The sequence below is a fragment of the Salvelinus namaycush genome, chromosome 18, assembly GCF_016432855.1.
Source record: "Salvelinus namaycush isolate Seneca chromosome 18, SaNama_1.0, whole genome shotgun sequence".
In the NCBI taxonomy this organism is placed as follows: Eukaryota; Metazoa; Chordata; class Actinopteri; order Salmoniformes; family Salmonidae; genus Salvelinus; species Salvelinus namaycush.
In genome coordinates, this window is record NC_052324.1 from 39,369,611 (window position 1) to 39,385,325 (window position 15,715).

Below are 15,715 nucleotides of genomic sequence, written 5' to 3' on the forward strand. Positions count from 1 at the left end.
ACACAGACACACACATACCGCACACAAACACACACCGCACACAGACACACACACACCGCACACAAACACACACCACACACACACCGCACACAAACACACACCACACACACACACCGCACACAAACACACACCACACACAAACACACACACACACACCGCACACAGACACACACACACCGCACACAGACACACAAACACACACACAGACACACACATACACCGCACACAGACACACACACACCGCACACAGACACACACCACACACAAACACACACACACACACCGCACACAGACACACAAACACACACACCGCACACAGACACACACATACACCGCACACAGACACACAAACACACACACCGCACACAGACACACAAACACCGCACACAGACACACACACACACACACCGCACACAGACACACACACACCGCACACAGACACACAAACACACACACCGCACACAGACACACACATACACCGCACACAGACACACAAACACCGCACACAGACACACACACACACACACCGCACACAGACACACACATACACCGCACACAGACACACACACACACACACCGCACACAGACACACAAACACCGCACACAGACACACACCACACAGGCACACACACACACACACACACCGCACACAGACACACACATACACCGCACACAGACACACACACACACACACCGCACACAGACACACACCACACACACACACCGCACACAGACACACACACACCGCACACAGACACACACACACACACACCGCACACAGACACACACCACACACACACACACAAACACCGCACACAGACACACACCACACAGACACACACACACACACCGCACACAGACACACACATACACCGCACACAGACAAACACACACACACAGCACACAGACACACAAACACCACACACAGTGGTTGTGACTACTGACTACTGACTGACGAGCAGACCTGTCCTGTCTGTGACAGTGGTTGTGACTATTGACTGACTAGCAGACCTGTCCTGTCTGTGACAGTGGTTGTGACTACTGACTACTGACTGACGAGCAGACCTGTCCTGTCTGTGACTATTGACTGACTAGCAGACCTGTCCTGTCTGTGACAGTGGCTGTGACTCCGGTGCAGTTATACCCACCTCTCCTGTTAATGCAGCTAATGTACTGTTGTCATTATATTAATGACAAAATAATCAATTAGGGTTAATTAAATGCTCTTTGACTCAAATCCAGTCACGTCTGTGAGTTTGTCTATCTTCCTGTCTGTCTGTCAGCTCTACACTGTAGAATGATTAACGTCATTTTAGGCAGACCGTACGTTCGCGGATTAGCTCCTTTTATTAAGTAATTATGCAGCAGATTTCCAGGACATATTGTGGGATAAATAAAGCATTATACAAATGACTGTGGATCTGCTGTTACAGGACGTGGCTGTGTAGTTCTCTAACTACCAGACAAACAGATGTGGCCAGGGACAGGACGCTAACAGCAAGCGTAGCGGAAGCATGCGGTGCTCGCACAGTAATTCATAAACTAGCTATGTCTCTGGTTACTTAACCATCTGGTGTGTGTGTGTGTGTGTGTGTGTGTGTGTGTGTGTGTGTGTGTGTGTGTGTGTGTGTGTGTGTGTGTGTGTGTGTGTGTGCGTGTGTGCGTGCATGTGTTGCTGGATTTTAGTGGATGGGGGATCCTAATAAATACCAATAAATACTAAATACTTAACCATCTGACATTTAGCCTGATCAGGCCCAAAGCTGCAAAACAAACACCAGGTTCCCTTGACCAATCACAGCCACTCACGGCATCATAACCATATGACCCTCTCTGTTAATTGTCCAATTGGAATTGCTAATGTTAATCCCATTAATTTTATCCCCATTTTAAACCCTCCATGTTGAGTCAAGCTGTTTAAAACCCACTATGTTGAGTCAAGCTGTTTAAACCCTCCATGTTGAGTCAAAATGTTTAAACCCTCCATGTTGAGTCAAGCTGTTTAAACCCTCCATGTTGAGTCAAACTGTTTAAACCTTCCATTTTGAGTCAAACTGTTTAAACCCTCCATTTTGAGAAAAGCTGTTTAAACCCACCAAGTTTAGTCAAACTGTTTAAACCCTCCATTTTGAGTCAAGCTGTTTAAACCCTCCATGTTGTGTCAAGCTGTTGGAACCCTCCACGTTGAGTCAAGCTGTTTAAACCCTCCATGTTGAGTCAAGCTGTTTAAAACCCTCCATTTTGAGTCAAGCTGTTTAAACCCTCCACGTTGAGTCAAGCTGTTGGAACCCTCCATGTTGAGTCAAGCTGTTTAAACCCTCCATGTTGAGTCAAGCTGTTTAAAACCCTTCATGTTGAGTCAAGCCGTTTAAACCGTCTATGTTGAGTCAAGCTGTTTAAACCCTCCATGTTGAGTCAAGCTGTTTAAACCCTCCATGTTGAGTCAAGCTTTTGGAACCCTCCATGTTGAGTCAAGCTGTTTAAACCCTCCATGTTGAGTCAAGCTGTTGGAACCCTCCATGTTGAGTCAAGCTGTTCAAAACCCACTATGTTGAGTCAAGCTGTTTAAACCCTCCATGTTGAGTCAAGCTGTTTAAACCCTCCATGTTGAGTCAAGCTGTTGGAACCCTCCATGTTGAGTCAAGCTGTTTAAACCCTCCATGTTGAGTCAAGCTGTTGAAACCCTCCATGTTGAGTCAAGCTGTTTAAAACCCACTATACTGAGTCAAGCTGTTTAAACTCTCCATGATGAGTCAAGCTGTTTAAACCCTCCATGATGAGTCAAGCTGTTTCAGCAGCTTATCCTGGCATGCACTTCATTAGGAACAAATTAAACCTGTTTGAGAGAAATGCTGAAGGTAATGATTTTTAGGGATGTTCACATAGCCAACGATTACACATAATGGGATTCCATTTAGGATCTACTGTACACATTAAAGTTTAGCACGATCTGACAGGAAATATTGAACACCGCATAATAACAAGAGGTGAGAGACAGGTCGAGGGCATAGCAGGAGAGAAACTATTCAAGCCTCTTTCCCAGCAGACCCTCTGTTCCTGAGTGACAGCAGCGCCATATTCTCTCACTCGTCATCCACGTGATAGAAGACAGAAAGCTATATTGTGCTCTGTGTCTTTAAGCCCACCACAACACACATACATCCCTGTATGAAAAACTGATTAAAACAACAGATTCAGGAGAGGGGGGTAGTTCATATCAGGGGGGGGGGGGGGGTAGTTCATATCAGGGGGGGGGGGGGGGGGGGGGGTAGTTCATATCAGGGTAGGAGGGGGGGGGAGGGGGGTAGTTCATATCAGGGTAGGAGGGGGGGGGGGGTAGTTCATATCAGGGTAGGAGGGGGGGGGGGGTAGTTCATATCAGGGGAGGGGGGTAGTTCATATCAGGGTAGGAGGGGGGGGGGGTTAGTTCATATCAGGGGAGGGGGGTAGTTCATATCAGGGTAGGAGGGGGGGGGGGGGTAGTTCATATCAGGGGAGGGGGGGGTAGTTCATATCAGGGGAGGGGGGGTAGTTCATATCAGGGTAGGAGGGTGGGGAGGGGTAGTTCATATCAGGGTAGGAGGGGGGGTAGTTCATATCAGGGTAGGAGGGGGGGTAGTACATATCAGGGTAGGAGGGGGGGTAGTTCATATCAGGGTAGGAGGGAGGGGGGTAATTCATATCAGGGTAGGAGGGAGGGGGGTAGTTCATATCAGGGGAGGTGGGTAGTTCATATCAGGGTAGGAGGGGGGGGGGGTAGTTCATATCAGGGTAGGAGGGGGGGGGTAGTTCATATCAGGGGAGGGGGGTAGTTCATATCAGGGTAGGAGGGGGGGGGTAGTTCATATCAGGGGAGGGGGGGTAGTTCATATCAGGGTAGGAGGGGGGGGGGGGGGGGTAGTTCATATCAGGGGAGGGGGGGTAGTTCATATCAGGGGAGGGGGGGTAGTTCATATCAGGGTAGGAGGGTGGGGAGGGGTAGTTTAATCAGGGTAGGAGGGGGGGTAGTTCATATCAGGGTAGGAGGGGGGGTAGTTCATATCAGGGTAGGAGGGGGGGTAGTTCATATCAGGGTAGGAGGGAGGGGGGTAGTTCATATCAGGGGAGGTGGGTAGTTCATATCAGGGTAGGAGGGGGGGGTAGTTCATATCAGGGGAGGGGGGTAGTTCATATCAGGGTAGGAGGGGGGGGGGGGTAGTTCATATCAGGGGAGAGGGGAGGGGTGTAGTTCATATCAGGGGAGAGGGGAGGGGTGTAGTTTAATCATGGTAGGAGGGAGGGGTGTAGTTCAATCATGGTAGGAAGGAGGGGTGTAGTTCATATCAGGGTTGGAGGGGGGGGTGTAGTTCAATCAGGGTAGGAGGGGTGTAGTTCAATCAGGGTAGGAGAGAGGGGTATAGTTCAATCAGGGTAGGAGAGATGGGGTGTAGTTTAATCAGGGTAGGAGGTGGGGTGTAGTTCAATCAGGGTAGGAGAGAGGGGTATAGTTCAATCAGGGTAGGAGAGATGGGGTGTAGTTCAATCAGGGTAGACGAGAGGGGTGTAGCTCAATCAGGGTAGGAGAGGGGTGTAGTTCAATCAGGGTAGAGGGGGTGTAGTTCAATCAGGGTAGGAGAGAGGGGTATAGTTCAATCAGGGTAGGAGGTGGGGTGTAGTTTAATCAGGGTAGGAGAGAGGGGTGTAGTTTAATCAGGGTAGGAGAGAGGGGTGTAGTTTATTCAGGGTAGGAGGAGGGGTGTAGTTTAATCAGGGTAGGAGGTGGGGTGTAGTTTAATCAGGGTAGGAGAGAGGGGTGCAGTTTATTCAGGGTAGGAGAGAGGGGTGTAGTTTAATCAGGGTAGGAGAGAGGGGTGCAGTTTATCCAGGGTAGGAGAGAGGGGTGTAGTTTAATCAGGGTAGGAGGTGGGGTGTAGTTTAATCAGGGTAGTAGAGAGGGGTGTAGTTTAATCAGGGTAGGAGGAGGGGTGTAGTTTAATCAGGGTAGGAGAGAGGGGTGTAGTTTAATCAGGGTAGGAGGTGGGGTGTAGTTTAATCAGGGTAGGAGGTGGGGTGTAGTTTAATCAGGGTAGGAGAGAGGGGTGTAGTTTAATCAGGGTAGGAGAGAGGGGTGTAGTTTAATCAGGGTAGGAGGTGGGGTGTAGTTTAATCAGGGTAGGAGAGAGGGGTGTAGTTTAATCAGGGTAGGAGAGAGGGGTGTAGTTTTATCAGGGTAGAAGGTGGGGTGTAGTTTAATCAGGGTAGGAGGTGGGGTGTAGTTTAATCAGGGTAGGAGAGAGGGGTGTAGTTTAATCAGGGTAGGAGAGAGGGGTGTAGCTCTGTGTGCTTATTTCCTATAAACATAAATAAAGGCTTAATTCACCACCAGCACCACAGTTTGCATGACCGCGTGCCCGGCAAGGTTCCATGTGGGAAGGAGATGGTGTGTGTGTGTGTGTGTGTGTGTGTGTGTGTGTGTGTGTGTGTGTGTGTGTGCGTGCGTGCGTGCGTGCGTGCGTGCGTGCGTGCGTGCGTGCGTGTGTGCGTGTGTGTGTGATCCTGTCTTCATCCCAACCTATCCTCACCGCCTCATCCTGACTGTTGTGACTCTGAAACCAGCTGAAACCTGACAGACTGGGTGTTGAAATATTAACAACCCACACAAATGCCCTCTTCTCCTTTCACCCTCTCCTCCCTTATCCCTCATCCTCTTCCCCTCTCCTCCTCTACCTCTCCTCTTCTCCACTCCTCTCCTCCCCTCTCCTCCTCATCCTCTTCCTCTCCCAACCCCCTCTCCTCCCTTATCCCTCATCTTCTTCCCCTCTCCTCCTCTACCTCTCCTCTTCTCCACTCCTCTCCTCCCCTCTCCTCCTCATCCTCTTCCTCTCCCAACCCCCTCTCCTCCCTTATCCCTCATCCTCTTCCCCTCTCCTCCTCTACCTCTCCTCTTCTCCACTCCTCTCCTCCCCTCTCCTCCTCATCCTCTTCCTCTCCCAACCCCCTCTCCTCCCTTATCCCTCATCCTCTTCCCCTCTCCTCTTCTCCTCTCCCCTCTTCTCCTCTCCTCCTCTCCTCTACCCCTTCCCCCTCTCCTCCTCTCCCCTCCCCCCTCCTCTCCCCCTCCCCCTCCTCCTCTCTCCTCCTCTCCCTCTCTCCTCCTCTCCCCTCCCCTCCTCCTCTCCATCTCCCCCACCCCATCCTCCCTCCCCTCCTATACCCTCCCCCCCTCCTCTCTCCTCCTCTCCCCAGGTCCCTGATGGAGAGCAGCAGCAGCTCCAACACCAAGACAAACACATCCCCAGCCAGACATGCTGCAGGGGCTTTACATTGCAATGTCTTTGTTAGTTTTCCAAAATATGCTTCCATCTCATCCTGGACGAAGAGAGGTGACGCATATAATTATGACATTATTATTGGCAGTATTATTTATTATTTGGAGGCTGCTGCTGGTGATACTGTTGGTGTTGGTGATACTGATTGGTGATGGTATTGGTGATTGGTGATGGTATTGGTGATGGTATTGGTGATGGTATTGGTGATGGTATTGGTGATTGGTGATGGTGTTGGTAATGGTAATGGTGATTGTGTTGGTAATTGGTGATGGTATTGGTGATGGTATTGGTGATTGGTGATGGTATTGGTGATGGTATTGGTGATTGGTGATGGTATTGGTGATGGTATTGGTGATTGGTGATGGTGTTGGTAATGGTAATGGTGATTGTGTTGGTAATTGGTGATGGTATTGGTGATGGTATTGGTGATTGGTGATGGTATTGGTGATGGTATTGGTGATTGGTGATGGTGTTTGTAATGGTAATGGTGATTGTGTTGGTGATTGGTGATGGTATTGGTGAAGGTTTTGGTGATGTTTTGGTGATGGTATTGGTGATTGTCATGGTGATGGTGTTGGTAATGGTGATGGTGTTGGTAATGGTGATGGTTTTGGTGATTGGTGATGGTATTGGTGATGGTATTGGTGATGGTATTGGTGATGGTATTGGTGATTGGTGATTGGTGATGGTATTGGTGATGGTATTGGTGATGGTATTGGTGATTGGTGATGGTATTGGTGATTGTCATGGTGATGGTGTTGGTAATGGTGATGGTGTTGGTAATGGTGATGGTTTTGGTGATTGGTGATGGTATTGGTGATGGTATTGGTGATGGTATTGGTGATGGTATTGGTGATTGGTGATTGGTGATGGTATTGGTGATGGTATTGGTGATGGTATTGGTGATTGGTGATGGTATTGGTGATGGTTTTGGTGATGGTATATTTCTGTTTGTCAGGGTTCCCATATAGAAGAGGGGGACAGAGGGGGTCAAAGGACATACCATCCTGTAGGCATTATATATGTCCTGAAACCATCATCTGTAAACTGTGGGCTTTTCTAAATGGAGAGAGGAAGACGTGAAATGGGTTGCGGGAGGGGGGGGGGGGGGGGGGGGTTGATATGCTAATGACAAAGCACTGAGAATCCATGAGCTTCCATAAAAACATATTGAAACTCCCCACAAAGGAGGAAACCGATATTTAATATCAACCGAACAAACCATCATAACACGAAACACGAGATGGGGAATAGAAAAATCTGCGGCAAAAAAAAAGAAGAAGAGAAGTGCTTCCTGGAAGAGCAGAGCCACACGACACTAAACAGGCTCTACTGTTTCCAGATACAGGATGTGGTAAAGATCTGAGAGTTAAATAGAACACATATATCTATCGCTATGGTTACTACTTCCTGTTCCCTTTCTGTTCGAGCCTCTTCCTCTGTGGTGCTGTGCAGCTCTTTGCAGGCAGTATGAGGTAAAACGGGGGGGTGAAGAAGAGTTTAACAGTGGAGCTGGCTGCCTGCCAATGCCAATCACCTCAACTCAGCTGAGCTCTTGAACAATGTGGAGACCGCAGAGCATGGCTGGCACGAGCACAACCATTCATGACTGGCTTGTCCGTGATGGTGGAGTTTACCTGGCGTCATCCCACAGGGAGGGAGGGCTGATGCTGGGGCATGGTTATAGTAACGGCTTTTGGCTAAGGCTTAGACTGGGTTGTCCGTGATGGTGGAGTTTACCTGGCATCATCCCACAGGGAGGGAGGGCTGATGCTGGGGCATGGTTATAGTAACGGCTTTTGGCTAAGGCTTAGACTGGGTTGTCCGTGATGGTGGAGTTTACCTGGCATCATCCCACAGGGAGGGAGGGCTGATGCTGGGGCATGGTTATAGTAACGGCTTTTGGCTAAGGCTTAGACTGGGTTGTCCGTGATGGTGGAGTTTACCTGGCATCATCCCACAGGGAGGGAGGGCTGATGCTGGGGCAGGGGTATAGTAATGGCTTTTGGCTAAGGCTTAGACTGGGTTGTCCGTGATGGTGGAGTTTACCTGGCGTCATCCCACAGGGAGGGCTGATGCTGGGGCATGGTTATAGTAACGGCTTTTGGCTAAGGCTTAGACTGGGTTGGCATATCTTTACTTACACGGATCATTTCCAGAGTCAGACAGGTTCTGTGTTTACGCTGTCATGTAAACCTTTATTTATACAGTTCATTCTCATTGATATACAATCGTCTGTTGAAACAGAGACTTGTAGTTAAGAGGGACATTAGAGTTTACAGTGGTTGTTTAAGTTGCTGACAGTCGAGTCTGCAGCTTGCTGACACAGGAAGGACACATTGAGGAGTATATTACAAAATACACAAAGACAACTTACCAGAGTAAAGAAGTAGTATTTTAGTAGCGTCAAACTTACTCAACAAATTGGCGCATGACAAAACATTTCAATTATGTTCTGTGTTTTTTAATACAAATTAACAGCCAGAGCAGGACCATTCCTGTATGTTTTAAATGTGTAAATTAACCACCAGAGCAGAACCGGCAGGTAACCTAGTGGTTAGAGGGTTGGACTAGTAACCAAAAAGTTGCAATATCGAATCCCCGAGCAGACTAGGTAAACAAAATCTGTCGTTCTGCCCCTGAACAAGGCAGTTAACCCACTGTTCCCCCTGAACAAGGCAGTTAACCCACTGTTCCCCTGAACAAGGCAGTTAACCCACTGTTCCCCTGAACAAGGCAGTTAACCCACTGTTCCCCTGAACAAGGCAGTTAACCCACTGTTCCTAGGCTGTCATTTAAAATAAGAATTTGTTCTTAACTGACATGCCTAGTTAAATATAAAAAAATGTCTGTATGTTATAAATGTGTAAATTAACCCCAGAGCAGGACCACTTCTGTATGTTATAAATGTGTCAGTGTTTTATGTTATTATGTTATAGACCGCGTTGTAAGACTCACCACAGTGCAGCAGAGAGGCCAGAACCACCACGCCGCTGCTAACGCTGCCAGTAACACCAGCAGCAGGAACACTATGGCTACAGCCAAGCCGTCCGACTGACACAGGGAGAGAAAAATACACGTTAGACCGAATAGACCAGTCAGAGGTCATATGTTAGACCGAATAGACCAGTCAGAGGTCATATGTTAGACCGGATAGACCAGTCAGAGGTCATATGTTAGACCGGATAGACCAGTCAGAGGTCATATGTTAGACCGGATAGACCAGTCAGAGGTCATATGTCAGACTGAATAGACCAGTCAGAGGTCATATGTTAGACCGGATAGACCAGTCAGAGGTCATATGTTAGACCGGATAGACCAGTCAGAGGTCATTATGTTAGACCGAATAGACCAGTCAGAGGTCATATGTTAGACCGGATAGACCAGTCAGAGGTCATATGTTAGACCGGATAGACCAGTCAGAGGTCATATGTTAGACCGGATAGACCAGTCAGAGGTCATATGTTAGACCGGATAGACCAGTCAGAGGTCATATGTTAGACCGGATAGACCAGTCAGAGGTCATATGTTAGACCGAATAGACCAGTCAGAGGTCATATGTCAGACCGAATAGACCAGTCAGAGGTCATATGTTAGACCGGATAGACCAGTCAGAGGTCATATGTTAGACCGAATAGACCAGTCAGAGGTCATATGTTAGACCGAATAGACCAGTCAGAGGTCATATGTCAGACCGAATAGACCAGTCAGAGGTCATATGTTAGACCGAATAGACCAGTCAGAGGTCATATGTCAGACCGAATAGACCAGTCAGAGGTCATATGTTAGACCGGATAGACCAGTCAGAGGTCAAATGTTAGACCGGATAGACCAGTCAGAGGTCATATGTTAGACCGGATAGACCAGTCAGAGGTCATATGTTAGACCGGATAGACCAGTCAGAGGTCATATGTTAGACCGGATAGACCAGTCAGAGGTCATATGTTAGACCGGATAGACCAGTCAGAGGTCATATGTTAGACCGAATAGACCAGTCAGAGGTCATATGTCAGACTGAATAGACCAGTCAGAGGTCATATGTTAGACCGGATAGACCAGTCAGAGGTCATATGTTAGACCGGATAGACCAGTCAGAGGTCATTATGTTAGACCGAATAGACCAGTCAGAGGTCATATGTTAGACCGAATAGACCAGTCAGAGGTCATATGTTAGACCGAATAGACCAGTCAGAGGTCATATGTTAGACCGAATAGACCAGTCAGAGGTCATATGTCAGACTGAATAGACCAGTCAGAGGTCATATGTTAGACCGGATAGACCAGTCAGAGGTCATATGTTAGACCGGATAGACCAGTCAGAGGTCATATGTTAGACCGGATAGACCAGTCAGAGGTCATATGTTAGACCGGATAGACCAGTCAGAGGTCATATGTTAGACCGAATAGACCAGTCAGAGGTCATTATGTTAGACCGGATAGACCAGTCAGAGGTCATATGTCAGACCGAATAGACCAGTCAGAGGTCATATGACAGATCGGATAGACCAGTCAGAGGTCATATGTTAGACCGAATAGACCAGTCAGAGGTCATTATGTTAGACCGAATAGACCAGTCAGAGGTCATATGTCAGACCGGATAGACCAGTCAGAGGTCATATGTTAGACAGAATAGACCAGTCAGAGGTCATATGTTAGACCGAATAGACCAGTCAGAGGTCATATGTTAGACCGGATAGACCAGTCAGAGGTCATATGTTAGACCGGATAGACCAGTCAGAGGTCATATGTTAGACCGGATAGACCAGTCAGAGGTCATATGTTAGACCGAATAGACCAGTCAGAGGTCATATGTTAGACCGAATAGACCAGTCAGAGGTCATATGTTAGACCGGATAGACCAGTCAGAGGTCATATGTCAGACCGAATAGACCAGTCAGAGGTCATATGTTAGACCGAATAGACCAGTCAGAGGTCATATGTCAGACCGAATAGACCAGTCAGAGGTCATATGTTAGACCGGATAGACCAGTCAGAGGTCATATGTTAGACCGGATAGACCAGTCAGAGGTCATATGTTAGACCGAATAGACCAGTCAGAGGTCATATGTCAGACCGGATAGACCAGTCAGAGGTCATATGTTAGACCGGATAGACCAGTCAGAGGTCATATGTTAGACCGGATAGACCAGTCAGAGGTCATATGTTAGACCGGATAGACCAGTCAGAGGTCATATGTTAGACCGGATAGACCAGTCAGAGGTCATTATGTTAGACCGAATAGACCAGTCAGAGGTCATATGTCAGACCGGATAGACCAGTCAGAGGTCATATGTTAGACAGAATAGACCAGTCAGAGGTCATATGTTAGACCGAATAGACCAGTCAGAGGTCATATGTTAGACCGGATAGACCAGTCAGAGGTCATATGTTAGACCGGATAGACCAGTCAGAGGTCATATGTTAGACCGGATAGACCAGTCAGAGGTCATATGTTAGACCGAATAGACCAGTCAGAGGTCATATGTTAGACCGAATAGACCAGTCAGAGGTCATATGTTAGACCGGATAGACCAGTCAGAGGTCATATGTTAGACCGAATAGACCAGTCAGAGGTCATATGTTAGACCGAATAGACCAGTCAGAGGTCATATGTCAGACCGAATAGACCAGTCAGAGGTCATATGTCAGACCGGATAGACCAGTCAGAGGTCATATGTTAGACCGGATAGACCAGTCAGAGGTCATATGTTAGACCGAATAGACCAGTCAGAGGTCATATGTTAGACCGGATAGACCAGTCAGAGGTCATATGTCAGACCGGATAGACCAGTCAGAGGTCATATGTTAGACCGAATAGACCAGTCAGAGGTCATATGTCAGACCGAATAGACCAGTCAGAGGTCATATGTTAGACCGGATAGACCAGTCAGAGGTCAAATGTCAGACCGAATAGACCAGTCAGAGGTCAAATGTCAGACCGAATAGACCAGTCAGAGGTCATATGTTAGAGCGGATAGACCAGTCAGAGGTCATATGTCAGACCGAATAGACCAGTCAGAGGTCATATGTTAGAGCGGATAGACCAGTCAGAGGTCATATGTCAAACCGAATAGACCAGTCAGAGGTCATATGTTAGACCGAATAGACCAGTCAGAGGTCATATGTCAGACCGAATAGACCAGTCAGAGGTCATATGTTAGAGCGGATAGACCAGTCAGAGGTCATATGTCAGACCGAATAGACGAGTCAGAGGTCATATGTTAGACCGAATAGACGAGTCAGAGGTCATATGTCAGACAGAATAGACCAGTCAGAGGTCATATGTTAGACCGGATAGACCAGTCAGAGGTCATATGTTAGACCGAATAGAACAGTCAGAGGTCATATGTCAGACCGAATAGACCAGTCAGAGGTCATATGTTAGACCGAATAGACCAGTCAGAGGTCATATGTCAGACCGAATAGACCAGTCAGAGGTCATATGTTAGACCGGATAGACCAGTCAGAGGTCATATGTTAGACCGAATAGACCAGTCAGAGGTCATATGTTAGACCGAATAGAACAGTCAGAGGTCATATGTTAGACCGAATAGACCAGTCAGAGGTCATATGTTAGACCGAATAGACCAGTCAGAGGTCATATGTTAGACCGAATAGACCAGTCAGAGGTCATATGTTAGACCGAATAGACCAGTCAGAGGTCATATGTTAGACCGAATAGACCAGTCAGAGGTCATATGTTAGACCGAATAGAACAGTCAGAGGTCATATGTTAGACCGAATAGACCAGTCAGAGGTCATATGTTAGACCGAATAGACCAGTCAGAGGTCATATGTTAGACCGAATAGACCAGTCAGAGGTCATATGTTAGACCGAATAGAACAGTCAGAGGTCAAATGTCAGACCGAATAGACCAGTCAGAGGTCATATGTCAGACCGAATAGACCAGTCAGAGGTCATATGTTAGACCGAATAGACCAGTCAGAGGTCATATGTCAGACTGAATAGACCAGTCAGAGGTCATATGTTAGACCGAATAGACCAGTCAGAGGTCATATGTTAGACCGAATAGACCAGTCAGAGGTCATACGTCAGACCGAATAGACCAGTCAGAGGTCATATGTTAGACCGAATAGACCAGTCAGAGGTCATATGTTAGACCGAATAGACCAGTCAGAGGTCATATGTTAGACCGAATAGACCAGTCAGAGGTCAAATGTTAGACCGAATAGACCAGTCAGAGGTCATATGTTAGACCGGATAGACCGGATAGACCAGTCAGAGGTCATATGTTAGACCGAATAGACCAGTCAGAGGTCATATGTTAGACCGGATAGACCAGTCAGAGGTCATATGTTAGACCGAATAGACCAGTCAGAGGTCATATGTTAGACCGAATAGACCAGTCAGAGGTCATATGTTAGACCGAATAGACCAGTCAGAGGTCATATGTTAGACCGGATAGACCAGTCAGAGGTCAAATGTTAGACCGAATAGACCAGTCAGAGGTCATATGTTAGACCGGATAGACCAGTCAGAGGTCATATGTTAGACCGAATAGACCAGTCAGAGGTCAAATGTTAGACCGAATAGACCAGTCAGAGGTCAAATGTTAGACCGAATAGACCAGTCAGAGGTCATATGTTAGACAGAATAGACCAGTCAGAGGTCATATGTTAGACCGAATAGACGAGTCAGAGGTCAAATGTTAGACCGAATAGACGAGTCAGAGGTATGCACATAGGACATGTGTCCCGTGTGGCTCAGTTTGTAAAGTACGTGTATTCTACCTATACACAAGGTATAGATAAATATAGACTGTATTACTTTACCCTTTTGTTAACAGATATTGGACAATGTAAAACTCACACATGTTGTGGCGTAGATGGTGAAGGCACTAAGGATAAATGACTTTCCATGGTTCAGACTTATCAGGACATCCATGGACCTAGAAAGACAAGCACAACACACACTGTTTAACACCACAATAGCCCTGAATAGGGGGGAGGGGCCTGTGTATGACTTATTCTTCACGAGGGGAACGAGTTCAAAATGGCGCAATTAAAACCCTAGTGATGAACGGCAGAGCTATTTCCGTATGTCCATTATGCCAGATCCAATTACCATGCCTTTAAGCAGGAAACGGAACGACTGAAATGCCTGAAATCAACCCCCCCCCCACCCCCCAAAAATTAAGAAATATGTAAAACACTGTCTATTGTCTGGTCTGATTGTTCGCCTGGCTGTGTGTGTGGGGGATGAAGGTATGTGTGTGTTCTCTCTGTGCAGTTGGTTTCGCCCTGGGCTCTGCCTCGGGCCTTCTACTCTCCTGCGGCTCCAACAGATGAGCTGCCGCCTGACTCTCTGTCCTACTGTCCGCTAGTATGGTACTGGAATTTAAATCGCCTGAACCCCCCCCCTTGTTCAAACTTTATATCGCCTTTTCTATTTCCACACTCAATACTTAAATGATGGATGTATGTCGTTTTTTTTTTTAAACACTACGCCTCATGTTTTTGTTCCTGTCCACTTGGCTTTGACTGGTATTGTGGAACACATTAAGGAGGGGCCGTGTCTGTGACTTTGCCTGGTATTGTGGAACACATTTAGGAGGGGCCGTGTCTGTGACTTGGCTTTGACTGGTATTGTGGAACACATTAAGGAGGGGCCGTGTCTGTGACTTGGCTTTGACTGGTATTGTGGAACACATTTAGGAAGGGCCGTGTCTGTGACTTGGCTTTGACTGGTATTGTGGAACACATTAAGGAGGGGCCGTGTCTGTGACTTGGCTTTGACTGGTATTGTGGAACACATTAAGGAGGGGCCGTGTCTGTGACTTGGCTTTGACTGGTATTGTGGAACACATTTAGGAGGGGCCGTGTCTGTGACTTGGCTTTGACTGGTATTGTGGAACACATTTAGGAGGGGCCGTGTCTGTGACTTTGACTGGTATTGTGGAACACATTTAGGAGGGGCCGTGTCTGTGACTTGGCTTTGACTGGTATTGTGGAACACATTTAGGAGGGGCCGTGTCTGTGACTTTGACTGGTATTGTGGAACACATTTAGGAGGGGCCGTGTCTGTGACTTTGACTGGTATTGTGGAACACATTTAGGAGGGGCCGTGTCTGTGACTTTGCCTGGTATTGTGGAACACATTTAGGAAGGGCCGTGTCTGTGACTTGGCTTTGACTGGTATTGTGGAACACATTTAGGAGGGGCCGTGTCTGTGACTTGGCTTTGACTGGTATTGTGGAACACATTTAGGAGGGGCCGTGTCTGTGACTTGGCTTTGACTGGTATTGTGGAACACATTTAGGAGGGGCCGTGTCTGTGACTTGGCTTTGACTGGTATTGTGGAACACATTTAGGAGGGGCCGTGTCTGTGACTTGGCATTGACTGGTATTGTGGAACACATTTAGGAGGGGCCGTGTCTGTGACTTGG

The 15,715-nt window shown here is 47.6% G+C and overlaps 1 protein-coding gene across 1 annotated transcript in view; it reads right to left on the minus strand.

Moving 5' to 3' along the window:
• Positions 1 to 15,715, minus strand: part of LOC120063427 (anthrax toxin receptor 2-like) — a 147,005-nt gene that overhangs the window by 78,995 nt on the left and 52,295 nt on the right. Inside the window, exons 10-11 of the mRNA XM_039013797.1 lie at positions 14,140 to 14,218; positions 9,267 to 9,362 (exon numbers count right to left, since the gene is read on the minus strand). Coding sequence (XP_038869725.1) covers positions 9,267 to 9,362; positions 14,140 to 14,218 — 175 coding nt within the window. The remainder of the gene's footprint in view (positions 1 to 9,266; positions 9,363 to 14,139; positions 14,219 to 15,715) is intronic.